The following is a 20,233-nucleotide window of genomic DNA, read 5'->3' on the forward strand; positions in this document are numbered from 1 at the left end:
ATGGACAGGAGCTCCCTGCTCCAGCTCATCCAGGAGCAGGTGAGAGCGCGGGCGGCGGGGGGCGGCGGGGACCGGGCAGCGCTGCCGGGGGGCGGGCGGGGCACCGGGCTCCGCTCCGGGGGGGGCCGCCGTGCACCGGGCATCGCTACCGGGGGGGATGCTCGCATGCACCGGGCACGGCTACCGCGCAGCGGGCAGCGCTGCCCGCAGGTCTGGCAGGCACCGGGCAGCGCTGCCTGTGCAGGGCGGCTACCGCGCCCGCTGCTCCCCCCCCCCCCCCCGAGCATCCCCCGGTGCCCCACATCGTCGCCCCGGGGGACCCGAGCCGCGTTGCGCCGCTGAGACCGTGCAACTCAGCTCACTTGTGGCTCCTCCTCGCCCCTGCACTCCCTGTTCTGCCTGCCCCGGGCCGGATCCTGCCGGGCGCACCCTCAAGGACGAGGGGTGCTGGGGCAGCCGAGCCCCAACACCTGCACTGGTGCCGAAGTCCCAGCACTGGGTGCAGGATGGGGCCCCGGGGGCTGCCGTGGGGCTCAGCACCCTGGTGAGGCTCGCCTTCGCGGGGGGGCTGCATCCAGCCCCGTGACCTGATTGCAGGATCAGGCCGTGGAGCATTAACGCTGCACAGTGGTGGGCTCCGCTCCGCTGGCAGGAATCAGGCCCCAATGCCTTAGCACCCGCTGCACTTCGTCCCAGTCCAGCAGCTCGGCTGCCTCGTCCCGCTGTCCCCACCCAGCCCGGGGCCCAGCCGGTGGCTCTCCCCTGGGGATGGGGAGGGAATTTATTGGGGGTCAGGATTATTAACAGTCCTCCCTCGCCCCCGGCTGGCTCTGTGACCTTGGCCAAGTCCCCCAGCCTCCCCGGCCCGGGAGCTGCGGTGCCGTCCCCTGTGTCACCCCACCATCGGGTGCTGGGGCTCTGTGCACCTCCGAGCCCTTCAGGGATGAACAGCATCTTCCCCGGGTGAGAGCAGGTCCTGGGAGAGCCCGGCAGGGCCAGGGGGCTGGAGGGGCTGGGGATCAAGGCCCCCTCGGGGGGGCTGCAGAGGGCCAGTGGCACTGGGGTGGGGGGAGATGCACCCCCAAAGTGGAGAGGGGCTTCTGGCCACTGCCGGGGCTCTCCAGAGGCCAGTGAGCTCGGCGTGCGCCAGCGCATGGGGACAGCAGTGTGCCAGGTCCCAGCGTGGCACATGCACGTGCACCTGTGGGGTGGCGTGTGTGGCTTGTGGGGTGCAGGGGATGGGTGGCACCGGGGTGTTCCGGCACCCCCGATGGCTGGAACTGCTCCCATGGGCTGTGGCTGCCTGTGAGGCTGCAAGCACTGTCTGCACCCCGCATTCTGCACCCCCACATACTGCATCCCGCACCCTGCATCCCGCACCCTGCACCCGTGCCCACCTCAGGCAGGGACTCCAGGCAGCTGGACCCCACTTGGGAAAGTGGATTTGGCTGTTCCCTGCCAGGGACGGAGGGAAGGGGTGCACGCCGGGGTGGGGGTACGATCCCTTGCCCCAGCATTCCCTCTCCTGCCTGTCCCATGAGGATGAGTTTCCTCTTCTGCATTTCTTTCCCTGGCGAAGAAAGGGAGCAAACCCAACACGCTTTGCAGGGTGATTCTGCAGGGCGTGGGGGTCCCAGCCACACTTGGCAGGGCTCAAGGTGTGCTCCAGCCATCAGTGCCTTGTCCCTTTCTCCATCATCCTCGTGCTACCCTGGGCTCCTTGTCTCTGCAAGTGGGACCACATCGGGTACCCCATGGTTCTGGGTGCCCAATGGTGCTGGGTGCCCCATGGAGCAGGGTGCCTGGAGGGCTCAGGGTGCCTAGTCAGTGCTGGGAGCCCCAGGGATGGTACAGGGTGCCCTGGCACAGGGTGCCCAGTGTGACAGAGCCCAGCAGCCAGCAGTGAGGGCATGCGGGGAGGAGGAGGAGGAGACTGGTGCCAGGGCTGCGCGTGTGTTTTAGCTTCGTGGCTTCCTGGCTGGCAGGCTGCTGGTGGCGAGAAATAACTGAGTGGGAGAGTGTTGGCTGCACCGCGGGGAGGTGGGGACGGGGACGCCGGCACGGCACGGGGCACCCGCATGACATGGGGCACCCACAGGGCACCCACACGGTGCGGGGTACAGGGTGGGGTGTGGATTGTAGCCTCCTCGCAGAGGCAGGGGCTTGTGTCACGGTGTGGCACATGATGCCACCAGGCTTGAGGCCAGGGGTGAGGGGCACAGGAAAGTCTCCCTGGTCGATCAGGGTGCTGCAGCCCCAGCATCCCGGTGATGCCCCGTGCCATGCCCCACAGCTCGACCCCGAAAACACCGGCTTCATTGGGGTGGAGACATTCGCCAGCCTTGTGCACAGCCATGAGCTGCCCCTGGACCCCGCCAAGCTGGGACATGCTGGTGGCCCTGGCACAGGGCAACGACGAGGGGCAGGTCTGCTATCAGGAGCTGGTAGACCTGGTCAGTGCCGGGGGGCCACGGGGACAGGGGCAAGTGGACAGGTGCCAGCCTGGGGTGGGAACTGGGCACCTTCCTGTGCCCCTGGGGAGGGGGATAGACACTGGTGGTCCCCCAGGGCTCCCCTGGCATGGGGTGATGGCACAACCTTGGGTGGCTTGTTCAGCCGGTCCCACCAGGGTGGTGGTGATGGCCAGGGGGTGGCCACAAGCCCACCGGCCCGAGCTGCCCCTGCGGCCCCCGTGGGCACGGCCTCTCTCCACAGATCAGCAGCAAGCGCTCGAGCAGCTTCAAGCGCGCCATTGCCAACGGGCAGCGAGCCCTGCCCCGTGACGTGCTGCTGGACGAGACTGGCCTGGGCTTCTACAAGCGCTTCGTCCGCTACGTGGCCTACGAGATCTTCTGCCCTGCGAGATGGACCGGCGCTGGTACTTCTACCAGCACCGCACGTGTCCGCCCCCCATCTTCATGGCAGCCCGTCACCCTCACCCAGGTATGGGGCTGGCACGAAGGCTGAGCCTGGCTGAAGTGTCCCAGTGCCCATGGGAGGCTCAGATCTGGGGTGGAGGGGACAGGTGACACCAGCTGTGATGTCCTGGTGCCATATGGGGGGGCTCAGATGCAGGGTGGAGGCCACAGGTGACCCTGGTTGTGATGTCCTGGTGGCCATGGGGGGCTCAGACCTGGGTCAGAGGTGCCGGGTGCCCCACATCCCAGCACCCTGCCCCAGGCCAGAGGGACAGTTAGGGGTCTCGGCAGTACCGGGGCTGACAGCCGTGGGGTTTGGCGCAGATCATCGTGTTCCTCTGCTACGGGGGCCCGCCTGAACAAGTGGGTGCTGCAGACCTACCACCCCGAGTACATGAAGAGCCCCCTGGTCTACCATCCCGGGCCACCGGGGCGCGTGCCTGGCGCTTCCTCACCTACATGTTCATGCACGTGGGGTAGGGTCCTGCGGGGGGGGGACAACACTGGGGGCTGCATGGGCTGAGCCATCGTGTGTCCCCTCCTGTGCCTGGGCAGCTGGAGCAGCTGGGGTTCAACGCCCTCCTGCAGCTGATGATTGGGGTGCCCCTGGAGATGGTGCACGGCATCCTGCGCATCAGCTTCCTCTACCTGGCCGGCGTCCTGGCAGGTGGGTGTGTGCCTCGGGGGGCTGCCCCCATCGGTCCCCTGCCTGGCCAGGCTGCGGTCCCCTGTCACGAGCCCTGGGGAGGGCACGCAGAGATGCACCCCAAGTTTTGACAGGGGTGCAGGGCTTCACTTGCTGCCTGCTCTTGCCGCTGGGTACCACCCTGCACCGGTGCAGGCACTGCCAGCATCACTCGCCCCCGGGGGGCTGGGGGTCAATGCAGCCCGTAATTAATTAATGTGGACTGTAACTAATTAATGCTATGGGGGGCGAGGCCCTGTGCTGAGCCCTGCCTGTGCCTGCAGGCTCCCTCACCGTCTCCATCACGGACATGCGGGCCCCCCTGGTCGGGGGCTCGGGGGGGGTCTACGCGCTCTGCTCGGCCCACCTCGCCAACGTTGTCATGGTCAGCGCCGCCGGCATCGAGGGGGGGCATTGGGGGGTGTGGGAGGGTGAGCAGCATGGTGTGACATTGCAGGGGGGGATGCTGTCAGGTGGATGCATTGTAGGGTGGGCAGCATGGTGTGATATTGGGGGGGGATTGGGGTGCTGTGGGGTGGCATCATGGGGTGGGCACTGTCATGGGGGGGAGCACCTTGGGTGGCATCATGGGGTGGGTGGGGAGGAGTGGGGACCGGGGGTCGGGCTCTATGGGGACAGGGCACAGCTCCCCTGGGGCACGTGGGGGGCCCCAGTGCCAGAGCATCACCAGTGCCGGGGGCATTGCCGGGGGTACCAGCCCATCGTCCATCTGTCCATCCGTCCATCCACCCACAGAACTGGGCCGGGATGCGCTGCCCCTACAAGCTGCTGCGGATGGTGCTGGCGCTGGTGTGCAGTGAGTACCCGGCCGTGCCCCCCACCCCAGGGGTGCCCATGGGGGGTGCGGGGCAGGGCGGGGCTGAGCACCTCCCGGTGCTGTCTTGCAGTGAGCTCGGAGGTGGGTCGCGCCGTCTGGCTCCGCTTCTCCCCCCGCTGCCGGCCTCGGGCCCCCAGCCCAGCTTCATGGCCCACCTGGCGGGGGCCATCGTGGGCATCAGCATGGGGCTGACCATCCTGCGCAGCTACGAGGAGAGCCTGCAGGACCAGTGCGGCTGGTGGGTCCTGCTCCTCTCCTACGGCACCTTCCTCCTCTTCGCCATCTTCTGGAACATCTTCGCCTACGACCTGCTGGGGGCACAGATCCCCCCTCCACCATAACCCGCTCCCCGCCCCCAGCCCTTTTTTCTGTCGCTGGCCAAGCCCGGTGAGAGTGGGGGGAGGGGGGATGTCCCCCGCGCGTGACATGGGGACAGGCCACCCCCCTGCCCGCCTGCCCCCTCGGTGCTAGCAAGCGCGCCGCCCCCCCACCCCCATGGGCTGCGTGCCCCCCCCCCCAAATGTACCCTGGCAACCCCCCACGCTGTGCCCCTCCCAACCCCAAAGGATGCTTCAGCCCTACCCCGGCATCGCCAACCCCCCCTCCCCGGGGTGCCCGCGGGGCTCGGGATGTGCCCCCCTGGGAAGGAGCCAAGCAGGGGGACCCCCCGCTTGCCCCTGTACCCCCTTTCCGGGGTGGGGGCCGACTCGTTGTCCCCCCAGGACCTGCACTTTCACGCGACGGACTGGTGCCAAAATAGGAGCGATTTATTTTTCTATGCCAAAATAAATATAAATAAATGAGAGAAAATAATAATATGGGGAGAGCCAAGCAGGAAGGCGAATCAGCTGAGACCGGCACAACTCGTTTCGGCAGTGCCCTCGGCGGCGCAGCCCCCCCCTCCCCCCCCGCCCCGGCCCCCCCGCTTTGCTGCCAGCCGCCCTCCCCGCGGCGGGGGGCTCGCCCCGGGATGGGGGTGCGGGGGACCCCGCTCTGCCCCCCCCCCCCCCGACCTTTTTGGGAGTATAAATAAATATTTTTGCACACTGCCGGGGCCTGCGTCCTCTCTGGGGGGGGGCGGGGGGGGGGAATGAGGATTTTGGGGGTGCCCGTGGGTGCCCCCCAATCCCTGCTGGGTCCCTGATGATTCAGCGAGGGCACCGGGGCTGGCTGGCCCCGGGGCGGGCGCGGGGGAGGAGGGGGGAAACAGTCAGGGACGGGACTTACTGGAGCAGAAAACTCTGGGACGCGTGAAAACGGCGCCCGGCTCAGCCCCGCAGGACTGGCTGCTGTGGGGGGGCGGCGGGGGGGGGGGGGGGGGGGGGGGGGGGGGGGGGGGGAGGGGCGGGGTTCTGTGGGTGCGGGACTGGGGGTGTCTGCAGCACGGACTGGGGGTGCCTGCAGCACGGGCTGGGCACTGAAGCCCCCCCGGCCCCCCCCCCATCCCCCTCCCACTCCCTCCAGCCCCACATGCTCCAGCGCACCCACGTCTGCCCCACGAATCCAAACATCCCCCCCCACCCGCACCCTCCCATTCACCCTCATCCCCCATCCACACCCCCCTACACAGCCCCCTCCCCCCCTTCGCCGCCCATCCAGCCTCCCCCCAGCCCTCTGCACCCCCCCATCAAATCCCGCATCCCCGGCACTCCCCCCACCCCCGCACCCCACGCCCCTCCGCCCAGCGCCCCCATCCAGCCCTGCAACCCTCACCCCGCGCCCCGCCCCTCCGCGCCCAGACCCCGCCCCCTGCGCCCCGACCACGCCCCCGGCCCCGCCTCTCCCCAGGCCCCGCCCCGGACCTGGCCCCGCCCCCCGGCGGTCCGGCCCCGGAAGCGGGCGGCGGCGGCGGTGGCGGCTGTCGCAGTGCGCGGGCCGGAGCCAGCGGAGCCGCCGGAGCCAGCGGAGCCGCCGGCCCCAGCGGGCCGGGCCGGGCCGGGCGGTGCCATGAAGGGGAAGGAGGAGCGGGAGGGCGGCGCGGCGGGGGCCCGGGGCGGCGGGGCCGGGCGGGGGGGCGGCAGCCCCGAGAAGAGCCACAGCGCGCAGGAGCACAAGGAGCAGGGGAACCGGCTCTTCGGCGGGCCGCAAGTACCCCGAGGCCGCCGCCTGCTACGGCCGCGCCATCGTGAGTCCCGGCGGCACCCCCACCTCGGGCTGAGACCGACCCCCGGGACGGGACCCCCCTGGGACGGGAACTCCCGGGCCTGGCTTGGATACCCCCCAGGGCAGGACCCCCCCTCCGGGCCTGGACCACTGCCCCTGGGCCTAACCTGGATACCCCCGGGACAAAAAACCGCCGGGCCTGGATCCCCTCCCTGGGCCTGGACGCCCCCCTCCCCTGGGCCGGGCCTGGTCTGGCCTGCCCCCCCCCCCCCCCCCGCCTGGACTACACCCCACCCCCAGACCTGGCCTGAACCCCCTTTCCCCCCGGGCCTGGACACCCCCAGCCAGACATGTCTAGGTCCTGAGCTGGACGCTCCTATGTCCACCCCCCAGGGTGCCCCCCAGCCTGGGCCTGTTCCCCCTGACCCTCACCGCATCCCCAGGCTGGGTTTGGTAGTTGCAGACCCATCCTGGGGCAGAGGGGCTCCAGCCCCCCCCGGCCAGGGCATGGTGCCGGAGGAGGGGCTGTCCCTTCATGGGGGGATGACAGGCTGCCCCATGGAGAATTGGCACCAGCTTGTCCCCCATCCATCCCGGAAGCTCTGCACAGGATACAAGCCCATGCCAGCACTCGTGGCTCTCACCAGGGTGACAGTGTTGCGCAGCCGGCTCACCGAGTCACCTAGTTGTCACCCTGTTGTCACCGCATCTTGCCCCTGACAGCAGTTGCTGTCATCAGCCATAACATGTGTCTCGCCTTGCAGAACCGCAACCCCTTGGTGGCTGTCTACTACACACCAACCGAGCCCTCTGCTACCTGAAGATGCAGCAGCACGACAAAGCGCTGGCAGACTGCAAGCGAGCCCTGGAGCTGGACGGCCAGTCGGTGAAGGCTCACTTCTTCCTGGGCCAGTGCCAGATGGAGATGGAGAACTACGACGAGGCTATCGCCAACCTGCAGAGAGGTGAGTGGGCACCGGTGCTGCTGTTCCCTGCCCTGCCCATCTGCCGGGAAAGGGCCAGGGATGGTGAGAGGGAAGCTAGTGCCGGCTCCGAGATGCCCTTTCCTTCCCAGCCTACAACCTCGCCAAGGAACAGCGGCTGAATTTTGGGGATGACATCCCCAGCGCGTTGCGCATCGCCAAGAAGAAACGGTGGAACAGCATCGAGGAGAAGCGCATCAACCAGGAGAACGAGCTGCACTCCTACCTCACCAAGCTGATCATGGCAGAGAAGGAGAGGTAAGGTGGCACGGGGCAGCGGTGGCACTTGTAAAGGCTTTTTTAGTGCCACGAAGCCATCACAGCTCTATGCATGGTGCCTCTGCCTTCCTGGAGGTGCAGGCAGAGCCCCGCAGCTAGGGCAGTGGCAGGAGGGAAGGGAGCGATAGCATCCCTCCATCGCTTCTGGTCTCCCCGTTCTGTCCTAGGGAGCTGGCTGAGTGCCAAAAGACTCAGCAGGAAGAAAATGCAGATGAGAGCCGGAGCCGACTTCAGCTGGCCAGCATTGAGGCCAAACATGTGAGTTGGGGGGACCGGGGCTACTCATGGAGGCTGGGAGATGAGCCGGGGCTTCCTTGTCCCACCCTCATCCCCATGCTCTGCTGCGGCTGAGGAAGCTGCAGGGCTGCAGCTGTGCAGGCGAAAGCTGGAAGACTGTGGGGCAGGGCATGGCTTTTCAGCCTTCATTTTGTGGCTCAAGCTGTTGTTGCAGGGCTTTTTGTGTCCCCCCATGATGGCTGCCCTTGCTCTGTCACCTCTTGTCCCAGCCTGGGGCAGCCCAGCAGCAGTGACGCCTGTTTGCACTCCCCCAGCTGCTGTACCTGTTTGTTCTCTGAGGGCTGTGCAACGCGAGCGGCTCTCGGCTGCGTGTGGGTCTGGGGTGCTGGCCCGGCACAGGGGACTAATCCCGGGATAAAAATAGCCCTACAAAGTCAGGTTATTTTTAAGCTGGATCACTCCTGCCATGCAGTTCAGCCTGGAGCCGCATGAACACCAGCCGGCGGCAGTGAAGGCAGAGGGGCCACCAAAAGACCTGCCACCTCATCTCTGCCTGCCGCAGCACCCGTGGGGTGGGAGGCTTCAGGGCTCTCTCCCTGTGCACCTGTAGCCCCCGTACACCAAGGTTCCCTTGTTCTCAAGGCCTTCTCTTTCAGGACAAATACCTGGCAGACATGGATGAGCTCTTCTCTCAAGTGGATGAGAAGAGAAAGGTGAGTGTGCCCTGCTGTGTGCTCCTGTCTCTCCACAAATAGAGCTGCTCGCTGTAAACCTGCTTTAGTCCGTGCTGCTTTAGTCTGTTTTCACTGCTTCGTCCTCTGAGCTGGCACCACCTCCCAGCCCTTTTCTTTGATGCTGAGCTTGCCCAGCCCCTCCTGACCCAGCTCTGCTTCTCTTGAGCCAGAAGCGGGACATCCCCGACTACCTGTGTGGAAAGATCAGTTTTGAGCTGATGAGAGAGCCCTGCATCACACCCAGCGGGATCACCTATGACAGGAAGGACATTGAGGAACATCTCCAGGTACCACCAGACTGGGGGAAGCAGGGGCTTCCACGACCTTGCCCGCAGTCCTCCTCTGCCCATCTCTTGCGTGCCCTCCCTGGGCGTGAAGGCAGCTGCCTGCCCAACTAAGGGCTCAACTCAAAAGCCTCCTTGGGTTTGGTCCCAGTTTTACCTGCCCAGGCAGCTCCCTGCGGAGGTGCCAGGGCAGGCAGGAAGGTGGTGGGCGCTGCCAGGCCCTGCCTGAAGCGGAGGCGGCTGTTGGCAGGGGTCTTGTGCCCTGACCTGCTCTCATCTGGAGGGCTCTCCCTCTGCCCTGCTCTTTCCTCCCCCCAGCAGATGCGCGGGTGCTGGACGCCGGCACACGGCACTGGCCTTGCAGCTGCCTGCGCCCTGGGGCCGAGGCCGGGCACATGGAATAACCGGTTCGTGGCCGTCTCCTCCCTTGCAGCGCGTGGGTCATTTTGATCCTGTGACGCGGAGTCCCCTGACCCAGGACCAGCTGATCCCCAACCTCGCCATGAAGGAGGTGATAGATGCATTCATCTCAGAGAATGGCTGGGTGGAGGATTATTGAGGGGGCAGCGCTGGCCCGCCCAGGCCCCTCCCGGCTGCAGCGGCACCAACAGCTCTTGCTGGGCTGGCACCATGCCTTACTTGCTCTCCGGCTGTTCCCTCTCCACTCTGGGTGCCCAGAGACCCAGCAGCAGCCATCTCCCCTTCCCGAGGAACTGCAGCAGCTGGGTGGGCAGGAAGGCTCCCCAGGCTCCCCTCTCCACCAGCTCCTCGTGGACCACAGTACTTGGATGAAGACCTGCCCAGTGGTTTGGAGAAGGCTGGCTCATCGCAGTGGCCTGGAAGGTCTCACCAACATCTTCATCGTCTGGAGAGCAGGGTCCCCCTCAGCTACAGCGGCTGACAACCCCCAAAGATCACGTCCTGCTCCAGGGAGGTGCTGCGAGGAGCTTGCCGGGATGAGTGCCTGGTGCTGATCTGGCCTGGTCCCCTCCCTGTGTACATAGTTGTTTCCTCCTCCTTCCATGTCCTGCCTGGCCAGGGTCACGTGCGCCTCATTCCTGTAAATAGCCACTTGCCAGGGTGGGAGACCAACATTCCCTGCTGTGGATGCCAACTCACCCTCTGGCTTTTCCTGAGAAACAACTGCCCCCAGGCTGGAAGGGGCTGGCTTGCACCTCCCCTCACCTGCTGGGAGTGTGGTTCCCTGCGAACAACCGCCCAGGTTAAAGTTCTTCCTTTTACTGAAAACCCTTTTAAAAAAAAAAAAAAAAACAAACCCCAAACCCCAACAAATCCACAGCCAACTGAGCTCCAGTGCTGTGGTCGGCTGACAGCCTGCCTGGCTTTTGAGTACCCTCTGGAAATTTGCCAATGTCAATTAAAAAAAAAAAAAAATTCAGCAATAAATGTGGGAAAAGAGCTGGAGCAGTTCACGGTGGCAATCTCTGCACCCGGCAGGCCATATTCTGGCTTGGAAAGTGGTGCTATCCACAAGGAGCAGGTTGGCTTGCCCCTCCGTGCCATGGCCCACCCTGCCTTTGCTGGCTGGGGCTCACCCCCCCCCCTGCATTGGTGTCAGGGATGTAGCAGTACATGAAGCGCTATGGCAGAACAACTTTAATCCAAGGGGGAGGGAAAAGACCAGTAAAAACCAGACCGTCTTAAGGCACTTGGTCCCAACAGCAGTAGTTGAGTGGGTGGCTGCTGGTGGGTGCTGCCCTTCCCTGGCGGCAGCAGGATCCGGAGCTGCCACCCTGGCATGCTCTTGCCACGGCTAGGGTGACAGAGGTGCATCCTTGGCCTTCCCAGCTCTACCCCAGGAAGGTGGAGATGAAGACGCTGGTGTCCAGGTTGAGCGTGGCATGCCACCAGCGGTCAGGGAAGTACAGGACCTGCCAGGAGAGAGCGGGGGGGGTCCCATGGGCTCCTAGGGCTATGCCCTGCATCCTCCGTAGCCCCAGGGGTGTCGGCTGGGCTGTGTGGGTGTCCCCTGCACCCTCCTGACAGGAGCAGAGACCCAGGGTGACACACGGGCTGGCCGCGGCCAGGCAGGACTCACCTCCCCGGGGCGCAGGGTGCACTCCAGCGGCCGCTCGGCCAGTGGCAGCGTGGGGTACGTGCGGTAGAGCCAGGCCAGCGTCGTCTCGTTGGGGTGGAAGTGGGGTGTTTTATCCGGTGGGTACAGAAACCAGCGCTGGAAGACACCGGGGGAGGGGGACACCCCTATTTCCCCTCCAGCCCCTCAGGCTCAGCCCCGGGGGTGTTTCTGCATCCTGCCATGTTTAGGGGATGCCCCTTGGGGTCTTTTTCCTCCCCCCCCCCCCCCCCCCCCCCCCCAAATACCTCCCCCTCAGGGCTCAATTCTCACCTTCCTGCCAAAGATCACCTCAGAGAAACCGGGGCCGTGCCAGTGAAAGGGAACGCCAGAGCCAGAGCCTACGGTGGGAGTGGTGGGGTGGGGGTTGGTGCTGGGGAGACACCCCCCCCCTACACACCCCCCCACCCCCCCCAATCCCTCCCACTGCCTCTGCTGGCACCTACCTGCGACCCCAAAGCTGTAGGCAGGGCTGGTGCCTGGGATGCGGAAGGTGGGGGGCACGTACTGCTGGAAGAGGGGGCCCCACTCAGTGAAGTTGTTGTCCCCAAAGAAGTAGAGGGTGTCTGGGGGGGGGAGATGGGGAGGATGAGGCCGACGAGGAGCAGGGGTGCTGGCTGCAGAGAGTGGGACGGTGCTACCCACCGCTGCCCAGCCTGGCTGGATCCTGCGGCTTCAGCAGATGCTCCACGTACTCCTGGAAGGGCACGTCCACTGCGGGCAGGGGAGAGCTGGGGGCCATGCCGGCACCCCCCTAGGCAGGCCCTGCCCACCGGGGGGGCTGCAGGGCGCGGCCCCCGCGCTCACCCTCACCTTTGCGGTAGGAGTAGGTGTTGGCCGTGCTGAGCCGCACCGGGCGGGCCCCGAAGGCCGCCAGCAGCTTCTCCCGGGTGCAGAGGGCACGGAAGGCCTGGCGGTGGGGGGGGCGGGGGGGATTGCACAGCGGGGCCGGGGTGCTGCTGCCGCGGCCCCGCTGTGGGCCCCCCCCCCAGCCCTCCCTGGACCCTCCCGGTCCCCCTCCCGGCACTCACCGAGTTGTCCGTGACCCCGCGGAGGATCACCGGCCGGAGAAGGCGAACCTGGGGGAAAGCACCGCACCGGGGTCCAGCACGGGCGGCCGCACCGGGGCAGGCCCCAACCACCTTCCCCAGGGACCTGCCCCACAGCCTCCCCCAGGGCCCCTCCCCGGTAGCCTGCCCGGGGTCTGTCCCCGGCCCTCCCCACCGGCTCTGCCCCTACCCCGCCCCAGGACCCTCCCCTCTCGGGTCAGCAGCCGCCGGGGCCGTGCCGGGTCGCCCGTACCGCTGCAGGAAGAGGGAGTAGGTGAGGGAGGCGTCGGCCCGCTCCACCGTGCAGCGCTCCTCCTCTGGCACCGTGCCCGCCAGCCTGCAACGGGAGGCTCCGCTTGGCACCGGCGCTGGGCCCAGCACAGGGACCGGCACCGGCACGGCCCCCCCCGCCCTCACCAGCCGCCGCCCGGCGGGTCGGTGCAGCCCGCGGGCCGGGCCCAGGCCAGCGGCAGCAGCAGCGAGAGCAGCCGCCGCGCCGCCGCCGCCATCGGGGAGCGGGACCGGCGCCGGTACCGGGGCCGCTGGCGGACTACGCTTCCCGGCAGGCACTGCGACCCGCGTGACACCCCGCGCTGCCACTGGCTGGGCGCGTCGCTACGGATCCCGGCAGGGCCAGGCCTTAAAGGGGCCACGCCTTAAAGGGGCCATAGGGAAGGTGGGAGGCGCCGCCGCGCAGGGACGCCCAGCCGGGGAGCGGGCCAGGACCGAGCTTCCCCGGGGCCCGAGTCGGCCCCGGGGGCCGCTGCAGCCAGGTTAAGCGAAGACATGAGGCGTGGCTCAGTTCAGCTGTTCTGTTTTGTTTTAATCCAGTACAAAAGGGCCGGGCAGGGGGCTGGGGGCACGCGGCCGATTTACACAAAAATAAATACAGGGAGGGAGGTGCGGGGAGAGCAGGCAGGAGGCCCCGCCTGCCCTGCCCACCGCTGCCTGCCCCACCTGGCTGCCGTCTGCCCCGGTCGGCGAGGGGCTCAGGTGTACTCGCAGAGGTGGCCGCAGCCGGCGGGGCAGTGGGAGCTGGTCTCCAGCCACTTCATGATGTGCTGGAGGTGGCCGCCATGGCTGCAGCCCTGGCACCAGACGAAGAGCCCCTTCACCACGTGGTGACAGACGGCACACATGCTGGCACACTGCCGACACCTGCACCGGAGAGAATGGGGTGAGCGTGGGAGCCCTTGCAGGGCAATGAGGGGAGACTGGGGGGCACTAACCCCATCCTCCTGCCCCTGCAGCCCCTTTAGGACTCCCTTGGGAGACCAGAGTATGGTCCCCTCCTCCCTGCCTGCTCTCTGCCTGCAGTGCTGCCCTCACCTGTCGCAGATCCAGCCCCTGTTGCTCATGGGCCGCTTGCAGTTGCTGCAGTTGACATGCAGGGTGGTGGAGGCCTGGTTGAGGCAGTTGATGGCACGGCATGTGCTCAGCTTGATCACCTCGTTGGAGATGTTCCAGAGCTGGAAGCGCTGCAGCAGGTCGATGTAGGACGTGTACCAGTGCTCCTGGGGATGGCCACAGACAGCTGAGCCCTGACACCCCCCAAAATCCCCCCTGGGATCCCAGCCCCATGTCCCAAAGACAAGATCCCTGCAGCTGGAGGAACTGCTCTGTGGGGCTGGGGAAGAGGCATCCTTCCCCAGATCAACAGGCCAAGGCCGCTTCCTCATATCCTGGCCCTGCAGACACCACCTCGGGTCCCTGCCAGGACTGGTGGTAGGGCAGCCAGCTGGGTACCACGGGTCCTGGAGCTGCCCACCCGGGGTTAGAGTGGGCCTGGCAGAGGCTGGAGGAGAAGGGAGGTGCCCAGAGCCCAGACAGGATCCCATCGTGTTGGGATCCACCACCTCTGGGTCCCACCAAGGTGTCCTACTACTGCATCTCATAGGGTTGCTGCACCAGCCCTGAAGGGAGGGCTCAGTTCTACGCAGCTAGGAGGGGGCTTCCCAGGGTCTTACCTGGGTCTGCTCATCGATCTCCTACGGATGCGGTCTCCGAGCACTATGAGGACAGACACGGCCGTCTGCACATCACCCTGTTCAGCGTAGAAGAGAAGTGTGTCCCGCACGATGGGATTGAAGAAGTCGGAGGGCAGGCGGTTCTCGTAGAGTGAGTGGGAGATGGAGATGAGGGAGAAGGACTCCACGGGCGTCAGTGACACCGTCTCGGCCTCATTGCCACTGACATGAGGGGAGTCAGCCTTGTCTTGCAGGTGGTCCAAGGCTGACGGGTTGTCCACGATTTCATGGCGCAGGGGAAAGGCTTCTTGGGGAAGGCTGTATTCCTGCTCTTCAGCTGTGGAGACATATCTGATCAAGAGCAAGTAGGGAAGGCCAGGAGAAAATCCAGCCGTGTGTCTGGGACAGGCAACACCTCCCAGCACCAGCCATGCGCTCACCATGTGGGTTCTCGTGGTCCATCATGTACAGGTCATCCTCATCCGCTTCCACATCTCCCAGCAGGTAGTCCGCAGGGACATCACTGCCCTCCGTCTCCTCGTTGTCTGTGTGCCCAGGGAGAGAGATATCAGCTCATCCCCCTCAGGCACACGGTTGGATCCACATCCCCCACGTCCTGCCCCAGCATGCCAGGCTGTGTCTGAGCCAGACAGCTCAGCTCCCCACCACAGTCACGTTCCTGGCACCTGCAGCCACCACTGTGGGGGTGACGGGGATAAATTGTCCTTTTGCAACACCCTGGGGCTCGGCGTGCTTTACCTGGGGGCTGCAGCAGGTCCAATCACCCCAATTTACAGGATAAATTTACCAGTTTATCCCGTATTAGGGCCTCTACAGCTAAGGAGGGAAGAGCTGTAGGACTGGGACGGTGCCCACCCCAGAAACATTACCCTCATTGTTGATCAGGGTGGAGGAGGAATCCATAAGGATGTTTTCTGTGCGGCTTTCTCCTTTGCTGCGGTCCAGTCTCGACTCACTGCCAAGCCCAGAGGGGATGTCCTTCAGGTTGAAGCTGGGAAAGAAGCCAAATTTAATAAGTCACAGAAGCTTACAGCTTCTGTTCTAGCTAGCAAACAGCCTGGATATAGGTCTCCAGTTGCGATTTGAAAGGTGGAACACAAGATATAGCGATTTCCCCGAGAACACAGAAGTCAGCTGTCCCCACTTTATGACTTAAAAATAAAGGTACCTTGCAATTACTAACACAGCCCTTTCTCCAAGCCTGGCATCTCTGTGCACGCACCGCAAAGGTGCCCACAAAGGTCTCCCTAAAGGATTTCAGGGCTGAGTGCAGGCTCTTGACTCCATCTCTTAATATTTACATTCACCTCAGAAGTAGGTAAACAGGAGCTGCCTCGCTACAAGGTGTTTTGCTGTTTGTTATGCATCACTGCTCTCAGGCTTCACTGAGACAGAAAAGGAAGGGAATGGGGTTGACACAGAGCAGAGCTCTTCAGTTTGCTGCCTGCAGTGTTTTAAGTCAGTGACAGACTGCGACCCGTCTGGATGCAGAGCTTGGTCGAGGAGAGTGTTTCCTTTGATGTTATTTGAGGATTTGCCACTCACCCCGGGAACCCGGCCCTGCAAGGTCTGACAGCTAATTTGGAGTCCTCATCCCTCACTTTTATATGTCATTGAGAAGAGGAAAAACAAGTTTTCCTGCTTCATCAGCCCACGATGGGGCTCTCCACACCAGTGAGCTGCTTGCAGAGCTGGGCTGTCCTCTCCCTTTGAAAGGCAGAAGACAACCCCTCCACACCAGCAGCTCTGGCTCCAGCAGCAAGACAGAGGTTCTCCAACCCCAGCCCTCAGTCACAGTCACTAATTAAATAACTGCAAAGATGGTACCAGCCCCATGCCCCACCACAGCTTCAAACTTCATTTCAAGGAGAGAAGGGAGCAGCATACAAGGCTGCACGGCTCAAGGCCAGGCTGGCTGCTCACTTCTCACACCCACATGGAAAATGGCTGCATTCAAATGATGCCAACCTGCAAACCAGCATGGCCTGAGGCTGGGGGAAAGCCAGCCCTGCTCCCACCCCACAACTCCAGCCCAGCTGAGGAGCCACCTCTGCTCTCCTGCTCGTGGAGCCGCCCCAGTTGTTGAGTCATTCGCTGTGGCTCCGGCACACCTTACCTGTTCATGAGTGGGAGGGCAGTGCTGCCTTTCCCCATGCTGTGGTTGAGGTTGGCGGATGACACAGTGCCGAGGCTGGAATAGATAATTCGCAGCATCGTCCATGTTTGAGCCACCTGCGTGAGAGACAGCCGCAGTCAGACCTCACCAGACTAAAAACCAGGCCCTGTGCAGCCACGTGCCTGACTGCAAACTCCCATCATCAGCCAATCTAGACAGCTGGGCAGGGTCTCAGAGGGGTCAAGTTTCTGGGCAACAATCTGCGCTTGTAGGCAACAGCGCTATGGGTTTGGTGCCAGGCGGAGGTATACCTTCTGGGGACAGCCAGGGGCCACAGCCGGACAGAGAGCTGCCATCCAGCTCGGATGGTGGGTCTCATCCTGACAGCACCTTTCAACCTTGGCACCAGCCTAGGTCTGCACTGAGAGTCTCCAGCCTAGGTCTCACCTGGTTGCGGTCCAAGCCCTTGGCCACCTTGGCGTTGTGGTCGCAGAGCTCGGCCAGGGGCCTGCCGGCCAGCGCGTACTGCTTGGCAGTGTGCACGAACCAGTCCATGCTGCCGCTCTCCACGTCCGTCTCAAAGACGCTGAGGGTGCTGGAGGAGGAGATGTACTCAAACTGCTCTGTGGGGTCCAGCTTGCGCTTGAAAAAGATGGGGTGACGCCGGTCCCCAATGTAGGGCTTGCGGTTGGAGTCGGAGGAGATGAGGCTCTCCTTGGCGGCAAAGGCCAGGTCTCCGTAGAGGCTGTAGCACAGCCCCTCGGGGTTGGCTCGCTCGATGGGCTGGCTGGCGTCCTTGAAGATGTGCTGGTAGAGGGTGCTGTCCTTAGAGCCCGACAGGAGGAAATAGGGGTCGTGGAGGTGACGCCACACGATGCCCGTGGTGACATCCTTGTGCTCCTCGAACATGGCAGAGGGAATGAAGGGACGCCGCACGTCCCAGACGTAGATGTTGTGGTCCACCATCATGGAGCAGGTGGCGATGTGGTGTTTGCACTCCGGGCGCCACTTCACCCGGGCCACAGAGGCGATGGTCTGAACACAGTAGATCTCCTTTGCTCGCGTGGTGTTCATGTCCCACACCTTTACCATCTTATCCCGGCCACCTGTTGCCAGCCAGCCCCTGGGAAAAGGACGGAGAAAGACAGTTAGATGCCAGCTTGGGCTAGGATCCGTGCCCGCTCACCTCTCCTTTCCTGCCCTGGTACAGAAACACTCACAACACAAATGTGACCATGTCCAGGCCAAGGGGAGGCAGACACGCTGCAACTGCATCCTCCCACATGCTACCCTAATGCCTCCACTCTCCAATAACCAGGTCAGGCAACACCCCTCCTTCCTGCTCCCACTTAAGGCCCTGCGTCTTTAGAGCCACACTCATCTGCAGGGCTCCCAGCCAGACCAGTTCCCCCCACCTTGCCACGGACAGTAGAGAGGAAAAAGGCCATTTTGAACATAGTTCCGTGCCTCTCTAAGCTCATGAGGAGTCACAGTGCTGCCTGGCAGGGAGTGAGGAGGGACCTGCACACCACAACAGCTGTTTCCAGATGCACCCCAGCTGCCCCCAGGAAAAGGCAGGAGGGAAATGTGATCAAACACAAGTGAGCCGCATCCCAGAGCTGCCGTGCAGCACCCTCCCTGAGCTGAGCGCTGGAGCGAGAGGCTGCCCTGACACAAGGGGGGCAAGAAAGCAGCTTGCTATACCCTACCATTAGCAATCAGGTACCCCAGGATCCCCCAACCTGTCAAAAAACAAAACCAAAACACCCCAACAGCCCCCCAAACCAAAGTAATAATTGCTCCCATCCTCCAGCAATGGTCCAGCCCCTGACACAAGGGGCCAGGGTATCAGAGACCCTACTCCCCCCGCCCCACAAAAGGTCCCAACCCCATTTTTAGGGCCTCCCTCGTCTCTGCCCGAGACCAGGCAGCTGGCACAGTCTGGTCCCCCACACACCTGTCCTCCGGGTGCCAGTCACAGCAGAAGACAGGCCCATTGTGGGCTGTGAACATCCTTTCGTAGCGGTCCGGCCGGCGGATGTCCCACAGCTGCACGTTCCCATTCTCAAAGGTGGCAGCGAAGGTGAAGTAGTCCCGGATGCTGAACTGGACATCACGCACGCTCTCCGATTGGCCTGAGTGGGGACAGAAGTTGAGATCTGGTGGGACAGAGCTCCAGCAAAGCTCAAAACCCCACTGGAAGAGCCATAGGAGTCACCAGCCAGAAAGAAGGGGAAGCAGGGATCGATGCAGCCACCTTCCACCTCCTGTGCCCCCACCGCCAAGTGCCCAAAAAAAGCAGCAAAACTCCTCTCAGCTCCCTCCCTGCTTGCTCCGGACATTGTGCCCTCCCAGGCACAGGGAAAGGACAAGGCCCCAAACCTCTGCCTCTCACCAGGGTGAGGGGGCAAGCAACAGCCCATGTTCATACCTGAGAAGGTGCTGACAGAATCCTTCTTGCGCAGGTCGAAGCATTTCATATAGCCATCCTGGGAGCCGCTGAGGAGCATGTAGACCTCGGTGGGGTGGAAGCAGACCTTGTTGACGGTGCGCTTGTGCTCGGTGAAGAGCTGGTCCTGCTTGTTGCGGGATGGCTTGCCCAGGTTCCAGGTGACAACCACGCCGTTGGTGGCGGCGGTGGCCAGCAGGTTCTCATCCATCTGATGCCACACCACGTCTGCACAGCTGAAGTTCAAGGAGGGTTTGCGGCCAACACGGAGGTTCAGCTTCTCCACAAACTGGTCCTCCTCGATGGAGTAGATCTTGAAGATGTTGCGGCCAGCCACGACCACCTGGGCAGCATCACGGCACACACTGATGGCATTGGCGGGCGCGTCCAGGTGGCAGAACATGGTCCGCCCTGTGAGGGTGTTGCCCCCCAGGGCGGTGGTGACCCTGGCCATTTTCTCCATGGCCGTCCTCGGGGCACACTCCCCTCTCCAGGAGCAGGCTCGGAGGCTTGTGTCCCCGCAGGCTGCATTCACGCTCGCGCGGCCGCCCTGCTCCACCTCAGCCAGAGCTGGGAAGGGACAGGCTCAGCTCCCGCAGCTCCTGGCAGGCCCAGGTGGCTTCGACCGCAGCTTTCTGTGGCCACATCAACAGGCCGCAGAGGTGAGAGGTTACAGCCTGGTTGCTACCTGTGGGGAGAGAGGTACAGCCCCACGCCTGGCTTCTCCTGCTGCTGTCTGTAACTTCCTCCCAGGGAGTTCTTGAAAACCTTTTCTGGGTTTCTTGTTCCCTCCTCAGTTCAAACCCCCAGGATGCTCCGTTGATGAGAGCGGCTGTTGGTGATGCTACGGGAGGTCGACTACAGCGATGTGGACTGAGGTGAGCAGCATCTCCAGTAAGAGGTTGAGTGAAACGAGGCCGCAGTCATCTCCACGGGGCACTCCCTGCACCCCAAATCCCTGCAAGCACCACAGGCAGGGGTTCACTCCGCTTCTCTAGTACAGGGAGGGGCAGCAGCTCCCCGCACCAGGCAGAGGAGCAATGCTTCCCATCCCTGTCCCAGGCCAGGGTGCCAGGGGCTGGCAGCTACTCTGGGGGAGCCCTGGAGCCAGCAAGACTGCCTGGAGGTTCCAGGGTCTCTGGGGGCACGCACAGGCCAGCTCCCCCTGAGCCAGGCCCTCCTGCTCCTACACCCTTCCCTCGCCAGTAGCCCCAGCCCCCCTCACACCCCACACTACCCCCTCCCCAGGAGGGCCCTCTCCCGCCCCTCAGCCGCCTCAGAGACGCCTCAGGGCCCCCTCAGGGCCTCCTCCCACCCCACAGCCCCCTCCGAGACCCCTCCCGCCCCTCAGCCCCCCCTGCCGCTGCCGGCCAGGCCCTCCGCCTCCGCCTCCGCCTCCGCCGCCGCGGTGCCGTACGCGGTGCCGTACGCGGTGCCGTACCCGGTGCCGGTGCAGCCCCGCCGGCAGCTCGGGC

At 64.3% G+C, this 20,233-nt stretch overlaps 4 protein-coding genes across 4 annotated transcripts; 2 read left to right on the forward strand and 2 right to left on the reverse strand.

The window, feature by feature from the left end:
• On the forward strand, positions 1-4,782 carry RHBDL1 (rhomboid like 1). Its single transcript, XM_075718986.1, is given in 13 exon segments — positions 1-39; positions 2,294-2,383; positions 2,385-2,453; positions 2,716-2,850; positions 2,853-2,924; positions 3,225-3,263; positions 3,265-3,342; positions 3,345-3,404; positions 3,474-3,585; positions 3,888-3,988; positions 4,360-4,420; positions 4,512-4,547; positions 4,550-4,782. Coding segments are annotated over 13 exon segments (1,125 nt in total).
• Positions 4,783-6,388: 1,606 nt separating this feature from the next.
• On the forward strand, positions 6,389-10,337 carry STUB1 (STIP1 homology and U-box containing protein 1). The gene is given in 9 exon segments (XM_075718596.1): positions 6,389-6,520; positions 6,522-6,566; positions 7,309-7,338; positions 7,341-7,509; positions 7,620-7,785; positions 7,974-8,064; positions 8,700-8,756; positions 8,948-9,064; positions 9,495-10,337. Coding segments are annotated over 9 exon segments (933 nt in total). The 3' UTR covers positions 9,621-10,337.
• Positions 10,338-10,773: 436 nt separating this feature from the next.
• JMJD8 (jumonji domain containing 8) lies at positions 10,774-12,714 on the reverse strand. The gene is given in 10 exon segments (XM_075718962.1): positions 10,774-10,953; positions 11,121-11,255; positions 11,430-11,497; positions 11,603-11,722; positions 11,802-11,870; positions 11,970-12,066; positions 12,188-12,225; positions 12,228-12,235; positions 12,459-12,542; positions 12,623-12,714. Coding segments are annotated over 10 exon segments (792 nt in total). The 3' UTR covers positions 10,774-10,872.
• Positions 12,715-13,194: 480 nt separating this feature from the next.
• WDR24 (WD repeat domain 24) lies at positions 13,195-20,233 on the reverse strand. The gene is given in 11 exon segments (XM_075718449.1): positions 13,195-13,363; positions 13,535-13,719; positions 14,173-14,195; positions 14,198-14,509; positions 14,613-14,717; positions 15,063-15,184; positions 16,310-16,425; positions 16,757-17,432; positions 18,267-18,444; positions 18,741-19,716; positions 20,200-20,233. Coding segments are annotated over 10 exon segments (2,367 nt in total). The 5' UTR covers positions 19,222-19,716; positions 20,200-20,233.

The sequence above is a fragment of the Pelecanus crispus genome, chromosome 11 (genome assembly GCF_030463565.1).
Source record: "Pelecanus crispus isolate bPelCri1 chromosome 11, bPelCri1.pri, whole genome shotgun sequence".
Taxonomy (NCBI): Eukaryota; Metazoa; Chordata; class Aves; order Pelecaniformes; family Pelecanidae; genus Pelecanus; species Pelecanus crispus.